Source organism: Chionomys nivalis, chromosome 17 (genome assembly GCF_950005125.1).
Source record: "Chionomys nivalis chromosome 17, mChiNiv1.1, whole genome shotgun sequence".
Taxonomy (NCBI): Eukaryota; Metazoa; Chordata; class Mammalia; order Rodentia; family Cricetidae; genus Chionomys; species Chionomys nivalis.
The window spans coordinates 41304828-41331784 of NC_080102.1; the positions used below are offsets into that span (position 1 = coordinate 41304828).

At 48.9% G+C, this 26957-nt stretch overlaps 1 protein-coding gene across 2 annotated transcripts; it reads left to right on the forward strand.

Annotated features, from left to right (window-relative positions):
- Positions 1–738: 738 nt before the first annotated feature.
- On the forward strand, positions 739–17885 carry Parvg (parvin gamma). 2 transcript variants are annotated; one of them, XM_057792034.1, is made up of 14 exons: positions 739–796; positions 2594–2671; positions 2912–3007; positions 3964–4028; positions 4574–4676; positions 5870–6010; positions 6607–6722; positions 7709–7764; positions 8135–8157; positions 9561–9619; positions 9810–9878; positions 12770–12871; positions 15801–15873; positions 16207–17885. In XM_057792034.1, exons 2-14 carry the CDS (start codon positions 2608–2610, stop codon positions 16314–16316), a joined length of 1077 nt encoding a protein of 358 aa, XP_057648017.1. In that variant the 5' UTR covers positions 739–796; positions 2594–2607; the 3' UTR covers positions 16317–17885. The 2 variants fall into 2 exon arrangements, with proteins under 2 accessions (XP_057648017.1, XP_057648019.1); XM_057792036.1 differs by lacking the exon at positions 739–796 and adding an exon at positions 1154–1190.
- The last annotated feature ends 9072 nt before the right edge of the window (positions 17886–26957 follow it).

Consider the following 26957-nt stretch of genomic DNA (forward strand, 5'->3'; position numbering starts at 1 on the left):
GTCAAGATGCAAGAACCTTCTCCAGCACCATGTCTGCCTGCATGCTTCCTTTTTTTTAATTGAAAATTTCCACCACCTCCCTTCCTCCCACTTCCCTCCCCTCCCCCCAAATGTTTTCTTTATAAAAGTTGCCGTGGTCATGGTGTTTCTTCACAGTAACAGAAAACCTAAGACACGGCCCCTGCCTGTAATGCAGGCTTGCAAGAAATGGGATGGGGCAGAAGAATCAGGAGGTCAAGGTCAACCTCAGCTTGATGAGTTTGAGGCCAGCCTGGGCTACATTAGACTGCCTCACAATCAAGAAATCAAGCAAGCAAGCAAGCAAGCAAGCAAGCAAGCAAGCAAGCTAGCTAGCTAGTGGACAGCCCTGGGGGCTGCTCAGTGGGTGAGTTGCACAGACGGAGCCAGAGGAGAAGGTTGGGCACTATGGAACAAAAGTGGTGGAGAGCTCACAGTTTGCTCTGGGGGCCCTAACCTCATTTTTCTGCTCAGACAGCCAATGTTTGGACATGGAGAGGCAGAGCAGGGAGGGAAATAAGAGAGACTCCCCAAGATGCCCTGGAGTCTTGGAAGACTAGGCGCAGTGCAAGGGCTGGGGCTCTGACAATCTCTCCGTGAACTGAGGTTGCCTCACTCCCTAGCAGCTCAGAGAAGGAAGCTGCCTGCAGCCACCAGGGTGGCAGAGGAAGTGAGCGCAAGCCCTGCCTTCCACCTCCAGACCGGAACCTGTCTCTTGGGAACCTGGTTACCCTCTGAGCCAGTGGGCTTCACTTCCTGGTGTGAAAAGAAGTGGCTGGTGAGTGGATCTGGCCTTGGGTCTGGGGGATTCCTGAGTTACTAGAATCTTCTACCTGTTTACATGCCCGGGGACTAGCACTCACAGAGAAAGGCTGAGGTGCACCATAAATAGGAACCCAGAGCCGCATCTCAGCAGGGACCTCACAGTGAGAGGGTCTGTCAGCGGAGAACCCTGAATCCTGCTATGTTGCTGAGGCTGTCACCTCATTTTATAGAGGAACTGTGAGCCCTGTCCACACTGAAGGGTCCTACTTACCTCTCTTGAAGCAGTTTTGTGGACCAGGGTCCTTCAGAGCTCTCCACGGCATGAGGGAAAGCTGAGCTCCCCACACCACGAAGAAACAGGTCAGGGAAGGGACTCACCTGGGACTGGCCAGCAGGGGCAGTTTCAGGTCTGTGTGTACTTGGCTGGACACAGGGTCCAGCCCCTTCCTGTAAAGATGTATCAGGCCAAAGAGGGAGCAGACTGGCCTGTAGTCACTCAGCCTGAGCCAGGAGGAGCTGGCTGGGGGCCAGGCTCCCCACTCCGACCCATCTCTCCTCTTCTTCAGGTCGTGAGGCTTGGGACTCATTCCCAGGGGCTCTGTCCTCTTGCTTCTGGCTCCAGGGTGGGGCTCAGCTTCTCAAGGTCCCCAGACTGCAGTCAGTTTGCGGAAGGTGGCTCCCAGCCCCCACCAGTGCCTCCTCTCCCTCCACACAACCCTGGGGCTCCTTGTTTTAGCTTTTCCTGGTTTGACCCTGGACCCCAAACATCTGAGTGATCCTGGGAATATGGGGCAGATACAGAGACCGAATGAGGTACAGAAGAGAAGTGTCAAAGGTGGCCATGCCACAAGGGAAACTTTCAGAGAGGAAGTGGGCAGAAGAACTAGAAGTAGGTTAGGGAACCAGAAGGGGCCATTAGCTTCTGAGTCTGATCCTCTCTGGTGCCCATTACGAGGCTGAGGGTGGGAAGCAGGTCTAAAACTGCCTATCACAAGGCTGGGGGTGGGAGCATTGCTTGTCTTGGGCCTAACACTGCCCATCATGAGGCTGGGAATGAAGGCATTGCTGGTCTCTGGCCTAGCACTGCCCTTTGTGAGCTGGGATTGCTGGTCTCGGGCCTGACACTGCCTCTTGCGAGTCTGAGAGGTTGGGAAATGCTTGTTTTTCATAAGGAGCATATGCTCTGTGCTTCATGAGCAAAAGCCCCAAGAGACCACACCCCAAGTCGGGATGCCAAGCCCATCTGAGAAAGCCTCATTCAGAACTAGAGACCAGATGGGCCAGTCTCCCTCTGCAAGCCAAGCCAGCATAGAATGGGGAACAGGTCTGGGTGGCTTTGGCCTACGGCCTGGTCCACCCCATTCACAGCTGAGGGAGTCTGGTCTTGGATTCAGGGGCCCTGAAGGGATGGATAGCCACTCTACCCCACTGGCGGGTGTTCATCTTGATATAGATTGACCCAGAGTTCTCCTCCCATACTTGTCTGAGACTTTGTGGGAGCTGGGTTTCTGTGCTGGCTGCTGAGAGAGGGCTGGGCCTCCTGGCCAGGAGTGGTGGGCAGGCTTCTGTGTGCCTGGCTGAAAAGGAACCCACTTCCTCACCAAGCCTTTGCCCATGCTTTGCCCTCAGACTGTGTATTAATCACTTGATACCCCAACAAAAGGAAGGAGGGGCTTCTTTAGCTCCTAATTTGAAGGTATAGCCCCTCGTGACGAGAAGTCATAGTAGCGGGGGCACGAGGCAGCTGGTCAAAATGTGTCGGGAGGATGGGACAAATGACGTCCAGGTCACTTTCTCCTCTCTCATTCAGCCCAGGACCAGTGCATGGGATGGCGCTCTCCTTACACTGAGGGAATCGAGGTATGCCCAGAGCCTGCTTATCTATCAGGTGAGTCTAGATCCTGCCGCGGTGACAATCAAGATTAATCGTCAAAGCTTGGCACCATCTCCTGCAAGGCTTGGCTTCAGATGTCTCCACACCAGGCCCCTCCCCTCACCCTTGCTTGACTCTTTGTGTCTTGTTGGGTTGGAGTCGCGCCTCCATCTTCCCAGTCCGAGTAAAAGAATGAGCACATGGTGATTCTGGGCCTTGGGGACAGTGATGCACTCTGTCGTCTGTCTCCTCCAGGGAAGGCAAGGGAGAAGATGGAGTCAGAGCCCCTTTACAACCTGCTGCAGCTCCCGAAGGAGGTGGATCCGCCCACAGAGGAGGAGCTCCCAAGAGGTGCTGGTCCTGGAGGGACAAGGGTTGTTGAGTCAGGGGAGGGAGAGCGTGGGTGACCAGGTCACTAGGCTGAGCAGGCTGTACCTGGGGACTGCCCATGTGGCCATCTGTCTGTCAGTCTGTCACCCACCCTCTATTCGTCTGTCCACTCCATAAACCGCCATCCATCCTTTCATCAATTCACATCTCCCTATCCCTCCCTCCCTCCCTCCCTCCCTCCCTCCCTTCCTCCCTCCCTCCCTCGTTCTTCCTCCCCTCCCCTCCATATTCACTCACTAATCCACTCACATTATCAGTAGCTGACCCCAAGCCATGAGTGCCATGTTCTATTTGTTCTCCTGTCAGGGCTGGTGGGTACACTCCAAGGCTTTGTGAGATCTAGCATCTAGGTGGGTCACATGGCAGGTGGGTCACATGGCAGGTGGGTCACATGGCAGGTTATATTTTATGAGATTGAGCAAGTCAGCCCCATGTGCTGACTCAGTTTCTTCATGTGCATCGAGGCCAGCTGACCTACAAAGCCCCTCTGGGCCTGATGCTTTGTGGGTTCTAAGAATTCAAAATGCGGAGGAGACCTTGCTGACCAAAGTCTTATGGAAGGGAGTGACCTAGCCAAAGAGGGCATAGGGGACCTTGGTGCTACATCCTGCACAGAGCTACTTGGCAGCATAGGTGATGCCCACTTTAGTCTGACATGTCCTTTGCCCCTTTGGGCTATGCCTTCTTCCTAGGCAGGTATAAGTAAAAGATACTACATATCTACTTCATGACCTTCAGGGTAAGAAGTGACCTCTGAGTCTCAGTGTGCACCCCCAGTGCTCCTGAGGAAGTGTGAGTGAGAGGTGGGACTAGGGATCCCCCCAGGGCCTGGGGTCAGAGGGTGACCTGCAGGGAGATATCTATCTGCCCAGGGTCCTCAGGGTCCTCACGCACGTCATATTCTCCTCTGCTTCCAGGAGGAAAGAAAAAATACCTGTCCCCCAGTTCCCGGAGGGACCCCAAGTTTGAAGAACTGCAGAAGGTACACCATCATGGCCAGCCCTGAGGTCTCTGGAGCCAGGCTTGGTGGCCCTGACTTATAGACACCACACCCCTGTGCACACCGCACCCCGACACTGCCTTCCTCTCTTCCAACATCACACCCCCTACTTTCCTCCTGAGACATCACCCCAATCACCTCCATGTTTCTACAACCCGCTCGTGGAGGCAGTCTAGGCTTTGTAAGTGAGTACCCATTGCCAGCTGTTGCCATCACCCAATTCCACAGCCATGTGCCCGGTTTTAGGTGTTTGCTACAGCGATGGCAACTCCTAGGTACTAAACCCCCACGTACCAGGATGACAGCCCCTCAGGGTTCAGGCAGGTGTCTGGGAGATCTTGGGAGGAGCGTCTTTGGGAGCTCAGAGCAGACTCCACATGGCCAGGGAGAACAGGGAGAACCTTCTGGAAGAGGTACCACTTGGCCAGGCCTTGAAGAGTTGGTGGGTAGAAGAACTCACTCTAGTATGAAATGACAGCCTGGCCAGGCGACTCCTACCCCGTCAGTTGTCCCCTTGTGCCTGGCAGGTGCTGATGGAGTGGATCAATGCCACGCTCCTCCCGGAGCACATCGTGGTCCGCAGCCTGGAGGAGGACATGTTTGATGGACTCATTTTGCACCACCTGTTCCGTAAGCAGAGGCCCAGGCCCCACCTCATCCCCACCTGTGCTTCCTAAGCAGCTGCTCCTGGGGCTTTGGAGTCAAGTGCACCCCCCACGACCCCTCAAGTGACTTCCTGCCTCAGTCCCCACCACAGCTCCAGGAGAAGGGACCCTTCTATGACTTTCCAGATTGCAGAGTTGCAGAGGTGGAGACCCTGTCCACTCCCGGGCATGGCAGGACAGAGCTATGGTTCCACCCGGTGTCTAATGTCTGGACCGCTGCTCTTCTGCCACACTGTGGCATATCCAGCACTTAGGAAGTGTCTGATAATTTCTGTTTTTGAGACAGGGTTTCTCTGTAGCTTTGGAGCCTGTCCTGGAACTTCCTCTGTAGACCAGGCCTAGAACTCACAGAGATCCGTCTGTCTCTGCCTCCTGAGTGCTGGGGTTAAAAGTGTGTGCCACCACCACCTGGCATGTCTGATAATTAAGAAGCTGGGACATCAATTGTCCCTGACCTCAGAATGCCCTGTGCTTCTGGAAGAACCCAGGCTACCCTGAGTGGGGGATTCTAGAAGCAGAGGCAGGGGTGGTTCTGCCTGGTGGGTCTCATTGTGCACGGAAATGATGTCCAAAGTCAGGCCAAGTGCCTGTCTGACTGGTGTCTGGTCTGCAGATGTCTTGTGCAATGAAGGGGGTCCTGGAAGTGGTAGGGCCCAGATCCATATTCTCAGGGCCTCCTCAAGGCTCTACTCTGCAGAGCTTGGCATACGGGCTCCAAAGTGATCCTCCAGCCTCTGCTGAGGCTTCTGTGTACTTCTCAGAGAGCAGGCACTGTCAGCTTTCTGCACAGTGCCTTGCAGTCCCTCTCTCTGGCTATGAGTAAGACCAAGGCAGAAAGCAGGGTGCTGCCCTGTGGGAATGGCATGGCCACAGCAGTGCAGAGATCAAGGTATGGGCAGAATGATCAAGGCGAGGTAGGCCAGAGGGATGGCGCAAAGGATTGTAACCAGCTCACATACATGCTCCATTTCCCATATGAATGGGGATCTTTGGATAATGAGTATGTTTGGTTGAGGGTTCTGGGATTGCCTAGGGCTCGGCATCAGCTGTATATATCCCACAGATCCATATACCCCAACAGAATGGCATTATCCTTATGGCAGAGTCCCCATAACAGGTGCTCAGTACTTCCTGGTCCTTACTGCTCTTTTGCTTTAGAGAAGCTGGCAGCCCTCAAACTGGAAGTGGAGGAAATCTCCCTGACCTCTGCCAGCCAGAGGCGCAAGTTAGGAGTCATCTTGGAGGCCGCCAACCAGAGTCTGCAGGTTGAAGAGCAACAGGCCAAGTGGAGCGTGGAGAGTATGTGGGGCTGAGCCTGGCTGGTACCTGGGAGGGGAGGCGGGACCACCTGCGCTGACTGCTCACTTGATGATCAACACATTCATCGACCCAAGAACCGTCAGGGAAAGGGAAGGACACAGAGGCCTTAGGCAGCCTATAATGTGAGCACAAGCTGGACACAAAGTCAGGTGTCTGGTGAGAGAGAAACTGACCTACACACACGGCCCTGGGTGTACCACTGCGGTCGGTACTACCCAAGGAGAATGCCTTTCCGGCAACACAGCCACGGCTGAGTCTAAGAACACACCACACTTTTCAGCCTGGTCCAGTGGTACTCACAGTCCAGCTACATTAATTTTCTGCCTGTTAGCAAATGAGTGTGCTGTGTGTGCATGCTTCCCACGATAGTTTGGTAAACAGAGAGAGAAAGACAGACAGACAGACACACACACACGGAGTCAGAAAAACAGACACAGAGACAGAGAGAGACAAAGAGAGAGACAGAGACAGGGAGAGAGATGCTGACCTCAGTACTCTCTCTGCACAGGAAAGTTCTGAGGATGTCTTCAGGTTTTGATGGCCCCTCAGCTCTGACTTTGTCCTCTCCTTTTTAGCCATCTTCAACAAGGACCTGCTGGCCACCTTGCATCTCCTGGTGGCCCTGGCCAAACGCTTCCAGCCGGACCTGCCCCTTCCAGACAATGTCCAGGTGGAAGTCATCCACATTGAGGTACTTGTGAAATGGCGCAGGTCATCAATGCCACCGCATCTACAGGGGGTCATTGCATGGGGAGTGACTCCAGGGGCCTATGAGGAACATCACATCAGGACAGCAGTCAGGGGCTAGGCTGGCAGAGACAAGGAGGGTAGGAGGAGGGCCCTGGCCAGTCAGTACTGCTCTCAGCAGCCAGCTCTGCCTAGCAGAGGCAGGGATGGGTATGCTGATAGGGAGGTCAGCTGGTGTCACCATATTTCCTGGGTCACAGGTGACCATCTCTCCACGGCCACCTTCAGTATCCTGTCTTTCATTTGTCTCCCGTGACCATATCCTGTCTCCTCTTTGGAGAAACCTTTGCTCTCTGGCAATGTTAGCTTGTGTTCTATGATGTGTGTGTGTGTGTGTGTGTGTATGTGTGTGCATGCATGTGTGTATGTGTGTGTGTTCCTTCTACTTGCCTTACAGAACTAGTTGTATCCAGATGGACCTTGTCAAACCCATTCCTAAGTCTTTGTGTAAAGTTCACTACTGAGCAGTTATGTGACTTTCTCAAACTTAGGTAAATCAGGTAAGGATGGTAAGATAACTTACCAGGTAAAGGTGTTTGCTGTCAAGCCTGACAACCTGAGTTCAATCACTGAGACCCACATAATAGAAACTTGTCTGTGACCTTCATATGTCCAATATGGTATGTGTGTAAATCAGAGGTGACCAATTATTTGTGTGTTCATTCACAAAACACATTCATTTACACACACACACACACACACACACACCTCTAGGGTATCTTTGGAATGAGGCATCCGTAATACTTTCTATCTTATTGGGTTCAATAATCACAGGGAAAGTGGACAAGGAAGCTGGCCCATGGTAGCGTCCTGAGATGGAGGCGATGCAGAGTATACTAGTTACTAGGTTCTCTTACATGGCTTTGGCCCTGTGGGTTTGGTTCTGGGGTTCTCTGAGTGACACCATTTCTTCCCCTTTCTCTGCTGTAGAGCACTAAGACTGGCCTGAAATCTGACAAGCTGGTGGAGCAGCTCACAGAACGCCGGTGAGGGTGGGCTGGGCTTTGGCCAGGTGGGAGGTATAGGGGGTGGTGGGCAGGGAGACCCTCTTTGTACTTGCTGCTTCTCAGCCCCCAGCAGGCTGCAGAGAACACCCCCCCCCCAGCCCGACATCCTCAGCCCCACAGTATCCAAGTGTCCTGAAATGTGTGCGTGCAGGACAAGGCTGCCAGCCTCTTAGCCTTGCTCTCCGCACGCAGGGTCTCTGCACCTCCCCTGCCTTGATTGCCCAGGAAAATGAGCCTATCTCCTCGCCACCTGCTGGCATCAAGCTTGTTAGATTAGGTGATGAAGGGAGCTGCAGACTTTTTGCTAACTCTTTGATTGCTTTCCTGCCTCCTGCAATTTCTCCTCCAGCTCACACAAGGACCAGCCTTCACGTAAGTAACTCAGTAACTGAAGGAAAAATTTTCCCTTCTGATGGGGTCAAAGCAACTGTGATGGAGGGGTTAACCGTTTCCTCTCTTGTCTCTTACTCTCCCGTGGTAGGATTTGTTCACGAATTTGTCCTTCCTTCTGTCTGCCTGGCCTTTAGCTGGTTTTCTTAGTACTGTTCTCATGGGGAGAGACCCACAGTCCACTCCATGAGGGCAGAAGGGTGCTGATGCTGAGTGCCGCTAACTCCGTCACTCATTAACACATAGTCTGTGCCTCAGTTCTCTCATCTGGAACCCACTTCATTAGCTGGTGGGTGTGCTTAGCACATGGGGCACTCTCAATGGTACGCGTGCAAACATGGCTGCAGCTAATGTGACAAGCAGTTCACTAGTCAGTGCGCTGACCTCCTGTTACTTCTTTCACTTACCTGTTCCATAGTTGGATGAGCCAACCATTCACCAATCATTCCTTCTTTCAGTTATCCATCTACCTACCCACCCACTCCATCTTCCTATCATCCATCCATCCATCCATCCATCCATCCATCCATCCATCCATCCATCTATATACCTGTACAATCATCCATCTACCCATCTATATATCCATTCATCTATCCCATCCATCCTTCCATTGAGCATCCACTGCCCACCCATCCATTTATACACCTATACAATCATCCATCTATTTATCTATATACCCATCCATTTATATATTTATCCATCCATTCATCCATCCCCATTGTCCATCCATCCATTGAGCATCTACTTAACCATCCATCTATCTAGCCATTCATCCATTCATCTATCTATACACACATACATCTGGCTATTTATCTGTCCAACCATTTACCCATCCGCTCTTTCATAAATACACATATATCTACCCATCACACACACAAACATCCCTCATTCATTATATTATATATCCATCTGTCATTCGTATATACACACACACACATATCCATCATTCATATATACATATATCCATCTGTCATTCATACACATGCTCACACACATCCATTTATCCATTCACCCATCTATACAAAGCCAGTCAGATATATATCTACCCAATCATCCCCCACCTACCACCCACTTATCCCCCCTGAAGTTACCAAGAGATGCATGCCCAACCCCCATTTTGATCTCTAAAATACCTAACTGACATCATTCACCAGGTGTTTGAGATGAGGAAATCAAGGTGCAGAGAGGGAAGCCCCCCCCCCCCGTTTCCCCCTCAGCCAGGGAGCCATATGTCCTAGACCTGGGCCTGTTTCATTCAGGAACCCGAAGATCAAGCTGTAGCTCCCATGGGACTGTTTTTTTCTGAGAAACTTTTGCATGAAAATGTTCTGTTTGGCGCAAAGATAACAGCATCATAATGAGCTGTTTATCGCTCTGGTCTGCAGACGACGCCTTTGATGAATTATTTAAATTGGCTCCGGAGAAAGTGCACGCCGTCAAAGAGGTAGGAGAGATCAAGGCTTCCCACGCCCACCACCCACCTGCCTGTGTCTCGGGGTGATGGGGAGGACTCTGGTCTCACTCCACGTTAGTTGGGTGCTGGGTGATAGAAGGGAAGGCTTTCTGTCACCCCAGGCTGGAAGGTGGCATAAGGGTCCCTGAGTGGTCTTGAGGTCCTTGCTCCTCTGTCTTAGGCCATTGTGAGCTTTGTCAACGAGAAGTTGGAGCGCCTGGGTCTATCTGTGCAGAGTCTGGACACCCAGGTAGGGACACTTCTGGGTCCCCATGCAGGGACGAGGGCTCCTGGGCCCCAGAAACTTACTGTGTGACTAGAAGTGAGGTATCACCTTCAGAGATCTTAGGGCCCTCTCTAATAGGGTGTGCTGCTGACAGGCAGTATTGCCACAGGGAGCGAGCTCCTGGGGCCCCTTGGCAGGGCGCCTGTGGGAAGCTATGAAGGCTGAGCCATCTCTACTGCTGGCTTTGTTCTTACTCATGTATCAGAATGACTCCTAGGGCGTGGGATACTCTTGGGTGTACTGAAGCCAGAGTGAGGGTCCTCCCCTGTGATCATGTTTATTTGGATGTAGCATGATGGGTCCTTTTCTGAGTGGTTAGAGAAACAGACTCAGCACCATCCTCAGTGGGCTCCGTCCCGAGTCCTGAGGGCTTAGCCCACCATGAGAATACAAACTCAATTACCCTAAGGTGAGAACAGAAGCCTGCAGATCCAAAGTGCCTCACCTAGCCATGCCTTCCACCGAGATTCTGTCTCTCTAGTGTTCCAACAACACAAGGGGACAGGAATGCAGAGATCAGACACTGCCTGGGCCCTACCGTGTGGTGATGGAGTCTAGTGAACAGACTGTGGGTATCAGCAATGTCTCAACACCTATGCAAAACTGGTCACAGCTGCTGTCTACTCAGGGACAAGTGGGTGGCTGTTCTCTAGGGAGGGCCAGGCCACATATTCCTGAGTTTGGGGCCAAACAGGAAAGTTCTTGGTACCTGTTTGGCCTGGAGCAAAGTTCTCTCAGCCATCATCTCTGCAACACCCCCCACCCCATGTGAGAACTTATGAAACCTCATTCAATAGATGAGACTTTTAAGACACAGAGAGGTTAGGTAACTTATCTAAGGTCACACAGTGATTAAGGGGTGGTCCTAGGTTTTGGACCGCGAAGCAGTCAGGGTTCAAGTATATGCTCATAGCCACTGTGCATGGTGGGTGGTCATGTGAGCTTTGTGAGCGCTGTGGCAACATAGTAAAGTGGAAACATAGACTTAAGGGCCATGTGCATGTGTGTTTCCTTCCTGTGCCTGCACTTTGTGCCCCTGGACTCTGAGGACACTTCCATATGGCTGTCCTGTGTGACCTTGGGTGAATTATGGACTTCTCTGAACCTTAGGCTCCTTGCTTTATAAAAGGAGAACAAGTCCACCTCTTGGACTTGTGAGTCGGGGAGCATTGCTATTTAGTGTCGTTTAGTATCTGTCGCTTGACTCATTGTTGCTCCCCCTCCCCCACCATCTCATCTCTGTGTTTTCTCTGGGAGACCCAGGACGGGATCCCTGGTTTACTAGCTTTCCTCATCCTTCCCTCCTTCGGTCAGACAGGAGTGGGTGAGCAAAGGTGACATCTAGACATGTCAGGATGGTAGAGATAGATGCAGAGTTAGGTTTTCCCAGCTACGTTTTGAGGACAGCAGCAGCGAAGCTTCCACACCCAAACTAATAGCCTCCGAACAGACTTAATGGGGGGAAATTCCATTAAAGCCAGAGCAGCGTCTCTCTGCAGCATCCCATCCTGGGCTTTGTATCTTTGAGGAGATTCAGAAGGATTACATTAGCATATGGCATGCTCACGGCAGCGTTATCTCAGCGCATGCAGACAGAACAGACAGAAATATTAATGGGCCCGTGTGCCCCTCTCTGCCTAGCCTGATGGGGGGATTTTATACAAACTCTGTTTGCACACAGCTCTCTGTAGCTCATGGAATAACTTGTCATTTAAAAGTGAACGTGATGGGGGCGGCTCAGCTGGCGAAGCACTTCCCTGGCAGGTCAGAATCCCGGGGTGTGGTGGCACACATTTCTGTTTTCATAGGTGTGAGCGCTTGCCTGCAGCTGTGTACGCACAACACATGTGTGCTTGATTACTGCAGAGGCCAGAAGAAGGTGTCGGACTCCCTGGGGTTGGAGTTACAGATGGTTGTGAGCTGCTGTGTGGGTGCTGGGAGCCAAAGCCTGGTTCTATGTAAGAGCAGAGAGTGGTCTTGACTGCTGAGCCATGTCTCCAGGCCCTGGCACACATAGTTAAACCCAGTACTGGGGAGGCAGTGACAGTTGGATCCCTGGGGCTTGCTGGTCAGCTATCCTACTTACTTGGTGAGTTCCAGGCCAGTGAGAGATTGTCTCCTCCCTCTCCCGAATAGGTAGACTGTTCCTAAGCAATAATAAATGTCCTAGGTTGTCCTTAGGCATCTACATGCACATACATATATGTGCATGGGTATTCACACATATACACATCCCTGCACATACATGAACACACACATACAGAGAGAGAGAGAGAGAGAGAGAGAGAGAGAACATAAGACTAGTCCATAGTAAGTTTACAAACAGCTCTTTTAATTGAATATGTTCTAAGAGTCAGACAAAACTGCTTCATGCTGCTGTTGACAACCCCATGTAGCTGGGAATGGCATCCCTACTTCTCAGAAGAGATGTGAGGCTCAGAGAGGTGGTGCAACTTCTTTCAGCTCACACAGCATGCAAACAACAGCATGGAACTCTGGGAGATCAGCCTCTCCCGCACGGGAGCCCTGGTTCCTTTCTTTAGCATGTTAGTTCCTTTCACGTCACTGTGACAAACGCCTGGGATGAAGAATAGATGAGTTCATTTTGCTTACAGGTTCGGGCTTGGTCTCTTTGCTTGACTCCACATCCTGGGGCAGAATATGATGGGGGCAGGAGTATCTGGTAGAGGACAGCTGTATACATCATGGTGAGAGTCCAGCAGGAAGGAGCCAGGGACCCACCCCCAGTAATCGGCTTCCTATAGCTAGGCCCCACCCGACAGAGTGTCCGGCTGGGAACCAGGTGTTCATAGCGTGCCATGGGGATGGTTAGGACTGACATGCAACACCCGTAGTTTGCAGACGGCGTCATCCTCCTGCTGCTGATCGGACAGCTGGAAGGCTTCTTCTTGCATCTGAAAGAATTCTATCTCACTCCCAGCTCTCCCACGGAAATGGTAAGCTGCCAAGGTCTCCCTCCCTGGCTTTTTTGGGGTAGTGGTGGACAGATTTATGGCATTGGCCTGACAGTCTTTATTCAACTGCAAGCCATGAGGAAGCTGGAAGAGAAGTTTGTTCGTACGCCCGTTTCTCACCCATCCATCTTCTCACCCATCCACCCACCCAGTCTCCACCCACCCACCCATTGATACCATTCACCCACCTATCCGCCCACCAATTAATGTACCCATCCCCGAATTCAACACCTATGTGCCTGTTCATCCATCCATCCATCCATCCATCCATCCATCCATCCATCCATCCATCATCCATCCATCTACTCTTCCACTCACTCATCAGTTGACACCATCCACCTACCTATCCACCCATCTCCTCATCCAATGCCTGCGTACCTATTTATCCATCCACCCTGGCACCCTTCTTAGGAGCCGGGTGAGCCAATGGGAGGCTCACAGTGTGGGACAAACCTGCATCCATCAAGTGAGACTTCAGGAATGAATCGTGAGAAGAGTCTTTGGAGGGAGGCTCAGCAATGTGGACCAATGTCCACGTCATTCAGCAACCAGGCTTCTTGGGACCCAAGGCCTGTGCTTGCTACTACACATGCTCCAAACCAGCCCAGGATAGTGGGCAGAGGTCTAGCATCCATGGTCCCACCATTAGATCCTATTTAAAGAAACAGATGCAGAAGCAAGTCATTAGCTCAGAGCCCAAGAGGGGAGTTTGGGTTTTGTAGAGGAGACTCGGCGCGGGAACATGGCTGATGATGCTCACAGGTTCTTAGCTGGAAGCTGGAGCCCCAGGTGATTCTCTTATGGAGCGACCTTCCAGCACGGCAGTTTCATTCTCAGTGGTCATGATTGCAGCATGGGTGCACGGGAGCCACCGCTCATTTCTGGAGAGAGAGAGAGAGAGAGAGAGAGAGAGAGAGAGAGAGAGAGAGAGAGAGAGAGAGGAGAGGTGATCGTTTGCTTTGCAGAAATCAAAGCACCAGAACAAGGAAGCTCTGACTTCCTCCCACGTTCAATTATCTCTCAGGAAGATGGGAATGCATCTCCTGGGTCCCAGCCTTTCTTGGCTCTGTAGAGCATGGAGCTTTCTCTTCATCATCTCAGAGGGCTCAGAAGCAAAGGACAGGCTAGGGAGAGTTAAGCGTGCTTCTCAGGAGTCTGACCAGATTGTTGGTTCACGTGCTTCCTGGAGGAAGGATGCTAAGGGCAGGCTGGTGTTCTCTGAGTCGTGCGTACACGCCCTCCAGCATGGACCCCTGAGAGCAGGTGCCATCCCCATTCCAGGCCTTGCGTATGGCAGGCTCACGGTTGATGGACAAAAAATCTTTTTAAAAATATGAGAGTGATGGGCCGGCCAGATGACTCAGTGGCTAAAGTGTGTTAGCGGCCAAGCCTGATGACCCGAGTTTGATCCCCAGAGCCCACGTGGTGGAAGGAGAGAACTTGACTTCTGCAAGCTGCCCTCTGATCCCCACGCGCACGCTGTAGCACACGCTCCCCTCCATCAGCTGATAAATGTAAAAATACAATAAGGGCGGTTACAGGCCAGGGCAGCCGCACAGGCGTCCAATATTCCCGGCACAGTCAGCTCCGAACCCCAGGACATCAGAACCTGCTTTGGAACTCGAGTTGGAATAAGTGAGGGGAACAGGGCAGCTGCTTAGCTCAGGGCCCAAGAGAGGAGGGGCCAGTGGAAGGAACTGGAGTGGAGGCGACCTCATGGTTGGTGCATGCTTGCAACCCCAACTGTTGGAGGGGCTGGGGCAAAAGAATCACAAGTTTGAGGCCAGCCTGGGTTACAGAGTGAGGTCAAAGCCAGCCTGGACAGTTTAGTGAGACCCTGCCTCAAAATAAGAAGTAGATCTGGGCCTGGAGATATGGCTCAGTGGTAGAGCATGCGTGGGAGGCCCTGAAGCCAATCCCCAAGAGTGTATGAACAAAGCAGTCCCCAAAACTGTCCACATGAGGTGCTGTGGCAAATGGAGTCTGTGGTCAGTTAACTCAGGGAAAAATATAAATACCCTGGAAGCTTGACCTACACTGTTGTGTTCAAGGCTCCTAGAGGTCCTACAGTGAAGGACCCAGTAGTTTCCAAAACCATCTGGCCACAGTCGCTTCTTCCTTGACATCCCGAGCCTTTCTGGGGAGAGGCCGTCTTGTCAAGGGCATTCAAACTGGGACTTGGAGATGCAGAGCAAGGAGTTGGAGTTCCTCTTTCTAATATTTCCTTCCTGGGTAGCTGGCAAGCAGCACTTTCGATAAGAATGTGTCAGCAATGGGGAGTCCCCCTTCCCAGGATGTTCGTGGGGAGGGACTTGGGAACACAGAGGCAGGCCTGAGCTGTGTGCTTTGGTCTGTGTTTGCTCAGACTTCTTAATTTTGGTCTGGACCATTCTGAGGGTCGCTAGCCCTGTGGAGCTGTGGGTCAGTGACCCATGGTCCCAGTGTTCTGATTTTGCATGGTCCTACTCCTCCGATGGCCTGCCAAGCAAAAAAGGTTGCTTACCACCTTCTAAGGGGGCTCTAGCACACACAAGCCCTGGCTTCCATCTGAGACAAAGTCCCCTCTCTTGACAGACTCCCATGCAGAGTGTCACCTCCACCAGAACACCGCCCCCCCGCCCCATGGATTCTTCTCAGTGAAGATCTTTCCCGCTAGCAATGTCTGCTTGATCGTGCAAGTCCAGCACGTGACATCTGCTGAGGGCTGTGTGCTGATGAGGGTCTCTGTGTGAAGGAGCGGGCTCTCCATTCACAGGGCATGGAAGGAGATGCTGGGTGTCCCCTGACAGCTGTTGTGGTCCAGGGATTCAAACCTTGGATGGGCAATGACAGATGCCATTGGTAACAGCATGGGCTTGGTACCCAGACCTAGGGTCTCATTGGCTGACATCAATTGCCTTTATCATCACAGCTGCACAATGTCACTCTAGCCCTGGAGCTGCTGAAGGATGAAGGTCTGCTTAGCCACCCTGTCAAGGCTGAAGGTGAGCATGGCTGCCCGTTGCCTGGATGACCAGCCTTGAATGTGACTGAGAGCAGCTGTCAGCATTGCTCGTGGGGTCCCCTTGCTTGCTGGTCCATAAAGAGATACTGACTGCGGGGTTTCCTAGGAGGGGTGCTGTGGCCACTGTGCCTGCAGACAGGGACTGAAGTCACTGGGAATAAGGGTGCAGAGCAGTCAGACATCAGTCATTGCTGGGGAGGGAACACGGATGCAGGGAAAGCTCAGACAAGAAAAGGAACCCTCCTTCATCCTTGGGGACAAATGGTCCTCCCTGGCCTGGCCTGACAGGCTGCCTTGCTTCCTCTGCCCACAGATATTGTGAACAAGGATGCCAAGAGCACACTGAGGATACTCTACAGCCTGTTTCAGAAGCATGGGCTGAGGGCAGAGGGCAACAGGGCGCCCTATGGTACTCCAAACTAGTCACCTCTGCCTCCCCAAGCCATGTCTCAGGACCTGTCACTCCTGGAGGACCCAGCAGTCCCAGCTCCTCCCATCCCAGCCTTGGTACTGTGTGGGTTGATGATGCACTTCCCTCCCACACCCGTCCTGCTTACACGTACACGTGGGCTGATACCTTTGACCCCACTGGATGGGGATCTGTTCTGAGCTCACCTCTGCTTTGCTCGATGTATTTTAACAGCTGTATGAATTGAATTTCTGCTGAGGAGGGTACTCTGGGTGCCTGTGGAGTTCTGGGTGAGCCTTTAACTGTGGTGGAAAGACTTTGGTTCCCAGGCTAGACCAGCCCTCGACAGCTCCCAGTTTGTCTACTAAAGCTATACCTGGACAGTTAGTGGCTGTCCAGTCTCCCACAAAGCTGACTTTCCCCAGCCAGAGGCTCAGTACATGCTGTCCCTGACTGTCTACCTCCCACTTTGCCCAGGGTCTTCACCCAAAGACTGGAGCCCTATGAGGGAGAAGTGAATTCAGTTTCTTGTCAAAAGTCCTTGACCAGGCTATCCCAACAGTTGCAGTCCTGAGCTCTGCCCCTAGCCCCAGGGAAGAGAGCCTGGAGTTGGTACCTTGGTTCAGGCTCTCTCTGATCATCTTTGGGGAGCCATGGGCATTCTGTCTTATGAGACTTCATGTCTCCTGCAGAGAAAAACAGCTTCAGGAACTGAGCTGGGTCCATTTGGGCTGGAGGAGAAGCTATTGGGGGGAAATGCCGTGCATGGGGTGCAGGCTTGCAAACACATAGGGTGCAGGAATGTGAGGAGGCCAGTCCAGCTGTCACTCCTCCTGACTTCCCCTGCCTGCCCAGCTCCAGGTCTTCTAGGTTTGGGGTGGTATAGTAGAACAGCTTTACTTTTGGGGGACTTTGGAGCAGAGTCCGCACAGGACAGGACACCCTCCCAGGACAGTGGGTGGAGCTAGGAGGAACTGGCGGCACTGATTTCTGGTGTGAGCGGTCTAGAGGCTCTTCCCTCCACCCAGCCCCTGTCCCCTTGCCTGCTCTAACAGTGGTGGTCCCATCAGACGTCTCCTCTGTCTTACTATCTCTGTGACATGGCCCTCTCCCATAGCAGGGACATCATCACAGTAGCCAATGCCTAGATGCCTCTACCTCAGGTAACCCCTCCACTAAGGCCTTCCTCTATGCCCCATTTGTTCTCTCTGGAGCATCCTGAGCCATGGTGTCCAGAGACCACCCTCACCTCCTGGGCTCTTGAATCCCTTTCTCCTTCTTCATTGCCTGCTTGCCCACCTGGCCCCTCCATGTCCTTACTTCCACATCCCCACGCCCTGTCTAATAGCAAATTTAAATCATAATGATAGGGCTGGAGAGGTGGCTCAGAGGTTAAGAGCACTGGCTATTCTTCCACAGGTCCTGAGTTCAATTCCCAGCAACCATATGGTGGCTCACAACCATCTGTAATGAGATCTGGAGCCCTCTTCTGACCTGCAGGCATACATGCAGACAGAACACTGTATACATAATAAATAAATAAATAAATATTTTAAAAAATTAAAAAAAATCATAATGATAATAATCCCTTTCACTTCCCCCAGACTGACATGATTGATTCATACAGTAATTGTCTGTTTTATTCTGTAAGATACTGAGAAACGGTTTTCAAGAAGTAAATATACTGTTTTTATTCCCACCTGCAATACCCAAGAGTTTTGGTTACTCTGCGTCTTGCCAGCACTTAGCATTGTCTGTCTTTTCGGTGTTAGCCATTCTGGAGGGTGTGTGGTGGCTTCTCACTGTGTGATTTTACACGTCCTTCCTCTAATGACTGCCGGTTTTGAGAGTCTGTATTAGTCAGCTCTGGACGCTGTAACAAAACATTACAAACCAGGCAGTTTAATAACTGAGTCTGTTGAACAGTTACGGTGGCTGGGGCTTGTAAGACGGAAGAGCTAGCAGATCTGGTGACCGATGAGAAGCCTCCTCCTGGCCCAGAAATGTTATTCTTTCTGTCTTCTCCATGAGGACAAGTGGTGGTGGGGTGTGTGTGTGTGTGTGTGTCAGGGGGGGTGCTGCCAGAGAGGAGAGAGAGAAAGAGAGGCTTCACCTTCTTCTGGGAACCCTACCTTCATCTGAATCTAATCACCAGAAAGCTCACCCCCACATAGTGTCCCTCCACATGGTGTCCCGGGGCCACGAGGGGGTCAACACAGGACTGAGGTGGGACAACGTCTTCTCCTATGTTTTCACCCCTCTCTCTTCTTTGGCAAAGAGTTGGTTTCAATCATTACCCTTAAAAATAATTGCAGGTTGGCTCCCCTGGAGCTGCAGCTACAGGCCTTATGTGAGTGCCGGGAAGGGAGTCTGGGTCCTCTGGAAGAGTAGTAAGGGCTCTTGCTGCAGAGCTTTCTTTCTGGCCCCATTTGCCTTTCTTTTTTTTTTTTAAGTGTAGAAAAATTATTGTAGTTTAAGCTTCATATGTAGCGTTGGATGAATTTTGAGTTAATTTTTACATAGAGGGCAAGGGTTGAATTGTAATTTTTCCCGCTGGGCGCCTCATTATTCCAGAGCAATCTGTTGAAAAGACTTTCCTTCGCCCACCAAATCTCTGCAGTGCCTCGGTGGAAAATCGGTTTGCCACATGACTTCCGGGTGGCACTCATTTGTGTGCGATGTGCACCCCGGTGGCAGCGCCAGGGTCTTCTCTGCTGGGGAGTCGGTGAAATCTTGAAACCAAGCAGTGGGTCCCCAGCTTTATTCTCTCTTTGCAAAGCGACGTTGGCTCCTCGGAGCCCTGTTAATTCATTGAATCTCGATGTAAAATTAGGAACAGTTTGTCATTTTCTAATTTTAAAAAAGCCTCTGAGGTTTTGATTGGAGCTGTGCTGACCCTTCAGTCGGAGAGGGTGGGGGGTCAGCCGACAGCCTAGAACTCTGGGAAGTTGGGTCACTGACTTGGGCACCTCCTTTCTCCTACTTCCTTTCACCCTCCGCTCTTTCTTCATCTCTTTCCCCTCCTCTTCTTCCTCCGCCCTCCTCCCTTTTTCTATTGCAATTTTAAAATAATTTTATTAATTCTTTGAGGCTTTCATGCAATGTATTTTGATCTCATTCACCCCAGCTCTTCTCTATCTCCTCCCAGGCCCATTCCTACCTCCACAGTCCCCAACTTCATGTCCTTTTTTTTTTTAACCCCCTTGTGCTGCCCACAGTCTCCTGCTGTGTGGCCATCCATTGAAGCAGGTCCAGCAACCAGAGCCACACCCTTAAAGAAAACTGCCTCTCCCTTCCCAGAAACCATCAACTGTCCATAGCTCCTTAGTAAGGGGAAGGGGGCGGGGTTTGTTGTTTGTTTATCTGTTTTGATGTAAGATCTTGTATTAGTCAGGGTTCTCTAGAGGAACAGAACTTATAAACTGAATCTCTTTATATATAGAAAGAGAGATTATTAGAGTGGCTTACAGGCTGTGGTCCAGCCAGTCCAACAGTGGCTGCCTACAAAGGGAAAGTCCAGGAATCCAGTGCTGTTCAGTCTATGAGGCGGGATGTCTCAGCTGGTCTTAGTATATGCTGGAATCCCGAAGAAGTAGGCTCTAATGCCAGTGAAGGAATGGACCTACCAGTGAGAGCGAGAGCAAGCAGGCAAAGAGCAAACGCTTCTTTCCTCCATATTGTTTGTAGGCTGCCTCTAGGAGGTGTGGCCCAGATTAAAGGTAGATTTTCAACCTCAAAAAATCTGGATTAAAGATGTATCTTTTCACCTCAAAGATTCGGCTTAGAAGTGAGTTTTACCACTTCAAATGAGCTAATTAAGAAAAACTCCTTCAGGCTGGAAGATGGCTCTATGATTTAGAAATATTGGTGCTCTTCCAGAGGACCCAGGTTCAATTCCCAACACCCACTTGGTAGCTCACAACTGCCTATAACTTCAGTTCCAGAGGATCTGATATCCTCACACAGACCTACATGCAGGCAACATGCAAATGCACATAACATAAAAATAAATAAATTATTAGTATTAAAATGATATAAAAATAGAGAATGGCCGGGCGGTGGTGGCGCACACCTTTAATCCCAGCACTTGGGAGGCAGAGGCAGGCGAATCTCTGTGAGTTCGAGACCAGCCTGGTCTACAAGAGCTAGTTCCAGGACAGGCTCCAAAACCACAGAGAAACCCTGTCTCAAAAAAGCAAAAAAAAAAAAAAAAAAAAAAAAAAGAGAGAATGATCTTTAAAAATGAAGAAGAAAAAGTCAAGTGGTGGTGGCATATGCCTTTAATTCCAGCACTTTGGAGCCTGGATATCTGAGTTTGAGGCCAGCCTGATCTACAGAGCAAATTCTAGGATAGCTAAGGCTATACAGAGAAATCCTGTCTCAAAATACACCACCACCACCATCCCCCAAAAAGAAAAGAAAAACTCCCTTACAGGTGTGCCCAGCCATTTAGGTTTTATTTAATTTGAGATATAGTCAAGTTGTCAAAACCAAGAATAGCCATCATAGATCCCATGTAGCCCAGACTAGTCTATGGTCTTGCTATGGAGCCCAGGATGACCTTGCATTGCTGATCCTCTCGACTCCACCTCTGAGTGCAGGAAGTACAGGTGTGTGCCATCATTCCTGGATCTAAAATCCCTGCCTTTTGATTACAGTATCTATTTCATTTTCATTTGTAAAAGATGTAGCAGGTCTTTCTTTGTACTACCAGCTCTGAAATAATGATGTGGAGACTTCTTATTAAGTATGAAAGCTTGGCCTTAGCTTAGGCCAAACTAGCTCTTAAAACTTAAATTGACCTATTTATATTCATATACATCCTGCCGTGTGTCTCATTACCTCTCCTCAGTACTTATATCCCACTTCCTCCATGTCTGGCTGGTGAATCCCACCTCTCTTCTTCCCAGAGTTCTCTTTCTTCTGGGAAGCCTCGCCTATCCTCTCCTGCCAAACTACTGGACATTCAGCTCCTTCTTAAACCAATCAGAAGGTGTGTTGACATAGACAAGCTTTACAGTGTACAAAAAGATTATCCCACAACATATCCTCTTTTTTATCTAAATAAAAAGGAAATTTTTTTTTTGACTCGAACATAGTAAAACTTATACAATAAGAACAATTATCAGGTAAGAATTACATTCACGATGTCTAGTCCCTTTGTATTTGGAAAATTCAGAGAAAATACTTTATCCTATTGTAGTGAATTCATAGTTTTATACTAAACTGATTTTTATCATAACTTGTATTACCAACCAAAAAATAACCTTATAGACCTTAAAACATTTTCTTAGAAAAGCAACTTAAGCATTTATGTCTCTCAACCTTTAAAAACTTTACAATCTCTTTTGTGAGGTTTTTTTTTTTTTTAATTTGGTAACAATGAAAATGGTAAACCTATCTAGTCTTCAGCTCCTACCAGAGAACCAAGAATGCTACCTAAGCAAACAGGAAGTTCAGAGAAAACAACTTCCAAAATTATAGCAATGAAAGAGACAGCTGGCTGCCTGGACAGTCACCCAAGGTTCCTTTACAATGTTGGTGCACCCATTTACAGCCTACAGGCCTAAAATATCTGACAGACTTTTCTGGGAAGCAGGCATTTTGAAGGCTTGTCCTACCTTGTCTTGGCAAGTTTATCAGTCATCATTTTTTTGTGTCCTGCTTGTACAATTTGGACAGCATACTGTTAGCAGTCAAAGCAAGGGCAGTTTCTTGCCCAGATGGATAGCCTTGCCACATTGAAAGCAAACTCCATATGGAGGTTCTTCAATACCTATCATCTTCTCTGAAGTAGATTGGTGCTACCAGGAGCAGACATGTCTCACTGCCATGAAAAGGCTCATGTGATTAATGCCACTTAAATGCCATAGTCTGTAGATCTCTGAAGTGTTTGAAGACCATCTATCTTAAATATATCTGGTTAACCTTGAAAACATACCTTGAAAACACGACTACAAGTTTTATTGTTGTCTTAATTATCTTAAACAGTTTGTAATAGTAGTTTTCAAGGACTAGAACTTTACATTAAAATTTTAAATGAGTTGTATACCTATAATAACTTACAGTATGTTGCAACAAAATTAATCTTAAATTTGTATAAATATATAAAAATCCATAACAATGTAAAATATTTGAAACTAGTAATTGTTTTTAGTCTAAAGGTAGATTCAATAATCTACCCTCTTATCCTATCATTCCTATGCCCCCTGTTTTTTTCTTTTCATCTCCTTTCTCATTTTCAACACTATTTAGAAGAGAAAGAAGATTGAGAAAAGAAAAAAGAAAGGAATTCCTTAATCTAACTTTCTTTGTTTAGCTTCCTCCCTGACCCTGACCAATAACAACTTGCAACTAACTTCTCCTAAACAGTGACAAACACCCATAATGCACTGAACTGCCAAAAACCACCCACACCACCTCTTGAGAATGTAGGCACTGTGTTCTTAAAATTACCTCCTGTTGTCTGGGGGTTATGGAATCTTTATAAGACCCTGAGAAAATTGGGATAATGGTCAGGTAGAGAGAGCCAGCTGTATCATTTGTTGTTCAGTCTCTGTATGGTGGGAAAATGTAGAACTTATCTAAAGTCCTGACTGTGGTAGTCTGTGAGGCTGGACCATCTCAACTGGCTGTTTGAAGTTGTCCTGGATGCAGAGTTCTGAGGAAATGACAACAGAGGCATTCTGTGAAGCTGGACCACCTAGTTACTTGTTTTCATTGGTACCTGGCCTTTTTTCCCAAAAACTTTTAAAGGTAGCAGGCATATCTGCATTCACACAGGTATGGAATGTGCAGTGTGCCCAAGTCAGCTAAAGATGATTTTTTTTTGTTCTACATTTGAGCAGGTAAAGGGCATCTGTTAACTTTATAATTCCTTTTGGATTTTGTAACCAAAATGTAATATAAATCTCCATCCATGCCATTAAAGGATAGCATACAATAATAAGTCATGAGGACTCTGTAGCCAGTAAGCTTTATCATGTCTCATTCAGTCCTAGAGCTGTTCCATGTGGAGGGATCAGCATATGTCACCTGTCTTGCAGTTTTCCTTGGTTTCTTCCTTCATGTCTTCAGCCAAGATTTTCAGGAGGTCTCCCTGACTAAATTTGGTCTTTATTAATTTTGAAGAAATCTATAGCTTTTGTTTTCTGTGGAAACAAAGGCATAACCTCTTCTCCATTGCAACACATTTACTGTCTTTCATTCTGAAGTTAAGATATCCTTAAATGATATAGGCTGGTTTAATTTAGTAGTTTTTTTCTACTATCCAATGTCTCTCAGCAGCATTTGTTTTTTGCTTATTAGAATTTAAAAATTTGAAGTTAATAAAGCACTATATAGGATCCAGATGCCATGTGTATTTCCATTCTTATGTGGCTTATTCTTTTTATATTATTTTACTCTTTCTTTAAAGATTTTATTTTATTTTTTCCCAGAGTTTCTATCTCTACCTGAAAGTCTTGCCTATCCTTTCCAGCATAGCTATTGGTCATTTAGCTCTTTATCTAACCAATCACAAAGTGCCTTGGCAAAGACACTTTACAGTGTACAAAAATATTATCCCACAACAAAAAGATTTATTTATATTTTTAAGTCTGTGTATGTGCATGAATGCAGGTGTCCACAGGTCCAGAGAAAGAGGTTAGATCCCCTGGAGCTGGAGTTAGAGGTAGTTGTGAGCTACCTAATGTGGGTGTTGGGAATCAAATTCAGGTACTTTGCAAGAGCAGTGCATGCTCTTAACCACTGAACCATCTCTGGGGGCCTTGCTCACATTTCTTTATTGCAGCAATTTGAGTGTGACATGCCCTTCACCATGTCATCATTTTCATGTCTGACTTCTGTGGCACCAAGTGTGTTCACACTGCTGTCCGACCATTCTGTGCCCACCCACACCTGGGTCTGCAGACTGAGATGCTGCATCACCATGTCTTTATCCTCAGTCCCCGTGTCAGCCTTGGGGTGGCTACCTTTCTGTGTCCGATCTCTGCAGCACTAACTGTGCCTGGCACTCTGGAACATTTGAAAGTGGCATCCCTGCCATGTGCCTCACTGGTTCCTGCTGTGTTATGTCCATATCTGCTCTTCTTTTGGACTGGAGACATTTTCACAGCCTGCTTTATTCCTATCCTTGGTTCAATCACTGGATTCCCCAGCCTCTTGGCTTCCTTTTTCTTTGGCATCTCTAAGGTGAATCTATCCTGCTTTTCTATGGCTGCTGGGTTCTCACAGTTCTAAACATTGCAAGCCTGGAATTAAGGCCCATAGGGCTGTGCTCCAGGAGGGCATCTGTCCCTTCTCTTTATCGCCTCCTGGTAGATGTCTGCATATGTAGGCTTGTGGCCACATTACTCCCACATTTGCCTCAAGCCACTTGTTTCTTATACTTTCCTTCCTTTCCTTATTTTTTCTTGTTTGTCTGATTTCTGTCTTTCTTGATTCCCCTTCCTTCCTTCCTTCCTTCCTTCCTTCCTTCCTTCCTTCCTTCCTTTCTTCCTTCTTTCTTTTTTTCTTTCTTTCTTTCTGAGACAGGGTCTCACTATTTAGTCCTAGCTGACTTGGAACTCACTATATATATACCAGGCTGGCCTCGGGCTTACAGAGATCTGCCTGCTTCTGCCCCCTTCAAGTGCTGGGATTAAAGGTATGTGCCACCCCACCTCACCCTCTAGTTCTTTCTCTGAACCCTCTTCCTGGGTCTCCTGTAAGAACACTTGCCATGGGATTTATAACCCCCCCCCATTACCTGAGCCTATTTCATGCCATGCACCCTAACTAGGAAATGGGAGGAGAGCACAGTTGCTAAAGTATGTACTGTTTTGTTTGCTTTGTTTTGAGACAGGGTTTCTCTGTGTAACTTTGGAGCCTGTCCTGGAACTAGCTCTGTAGACCAGGTTGTCCTCGGACTCATAGAGATCCACCCACCTCTACCTCCCAAGTGCTGGGATTAAAAGCATGCACCACCACCGCCTGGCTAAGTATGTGTTTTGTAAGTGTGAGGACCTGAGTTTTGTCCCCAGAACCCACATAAAAACTCCCAGTGTGGCCAAGTGTGGTGGTGCATATTCGTTTTCTGTTGCCCTCACAGAATACCTGCGGTTGGGTGATTCATAAAGAACGAAGGTTTGTTTCTTACAGTTCTGGAGGCTGGGGAATCCAGGGTAAAGGGACCCCACCCATGGGTCTTCTTACATCATCCCATGGTGGAAGGCAGGTGGGTAAAGGGATCAACAGACCTTGGGGAGGCAGCCTCGAGCACTTTTATAATGGTCGTGCATCTGCTCATGGAGTTGAGCTCCAATGACCTAACACTTTTTATTAGGTCTCTATTCTAACACCTGCATGGGGGATTAAGTTTCCAGCTTAGGGGATTCCAGGACAAACTCAGTCCAAACCCTTCGGCCTTCACCACAGTGCCAGCAGACTGTTAGGGAGTCTGTACCTTCAGGTCACTTTAAAGAGAAATGTCTCTGGGTGTGAAATTCCATGTGGACAGGGTTTTATTTTTCTCATTTTATTTATTTCCAAGGTTTACTTTGTTTTCAACTATGGGTATTCCTGTGTGGGTATGTGCCTATGAAGGCAGTGCCTACAGCGGCCAGAAGAGGGCACCAGATCCCCCAGAGCTGGAATCACAGTCTTTTTTTTTTTTTTTAAAGATTTATTTATTTATTATGTATACAACATTCTGCCTCGATGTATGTCTGCACGCCAAAGGAGGGCTCCAGATCCCAGTACAGATGGTTGTGAGCCACCATGTGGTTGCTGGGAATTGAACTCAGGACCTTTGGAAGAGCAGCCAGTGCTCTTAACCTCTGAGCCATCTCTCCAGCCCCTGGAATCACAGTCTTTTGTGAGCTACCTTGCACAGGTGCTGAGAGTCTAGAACTCAGTCCTCTAGAAGAACAACCAGCACTCTTAACCACAGAGCCAGCTCTCCACCTATTTATTCATTTATTTAGTATTTATTTTCACCTTTTTGGCCCTCTTCATTCTTTGTTGTTCTTTCTTTTTAAATTTGTTTATTTTTATTTCACTTGCATGGGTACTTTTGCCTGCATGTACATTTGTGTGAGGGTGTCGGATGCCCTGGAACTGGAGTTGCAGACAGCTGTGAGCTGCCAAGTGGATGCTAGGAATTGAAGCCAGGTCCTCTGGAAGAGCAGGCGGTGCTCTTAACCACCGAGTGCTCTCAATTCTCTTAACCACTGACTCATCTCCTCATCCCCTTTGCTCTTCTTTTTTTTTACATTTTCTTTCTTCCAGCTTTTAAACTTTGCAGTGAGAAATTGACCATGCCTTCCCTCTTGCCCACTGAATCTTTTTCTATTTGGGTGCTTTATGTGATTTTTTTTCAATTTATCTCTGTTTTGCTGTTGTTGTTTGTTTTTTGTTTTTCAAAACAGGGTTTCTCTGTGTAGCTCTGGCTGTCCTGGAACTTGCTCTGTAGACTGGGCTGGCCTTGGACTCAGAGATCTGCCTGCCTCTACCTCTCCAGGGCTGGGATTAAAGGCCCCACCACTGCCCAGCTTCTCCCTGTGCTTGAGTTAGGTAATTTTGAAGAGTCTTAGCATGAGTTTGTACATTTGTCTTGTGTTTTGAGTTTGTGAAGAATTTGGGTTTTGTGGGTTTATGATTTTTATTAAGTTTGG

Excerpts from the sequence above, each read along its gene's own strand:
- Parvg (XM_057792034.1), top strand. The coding sequence starts at position 2,608 with ATGGGATGGCGCTCTCCTTACACTGAGGGAATCGAGGTATGCCCAGAG. Across the intron at positions 4,029-4,573 it reads AGTTTGAAGAACTGCAGAAG|GTGCTGATGGAGTGGATCAA; the intron begins GTACACCATCAT and ends TGTGCCTGGCAG. Across the intron at positions 8,158-9,560 it reads ACACAAGGACCAGCCTTCAC|ACGACGCCTTTGATGAATTA; the intron begins GTAAGTAACTCA and ends TCTGGTCTGCAG.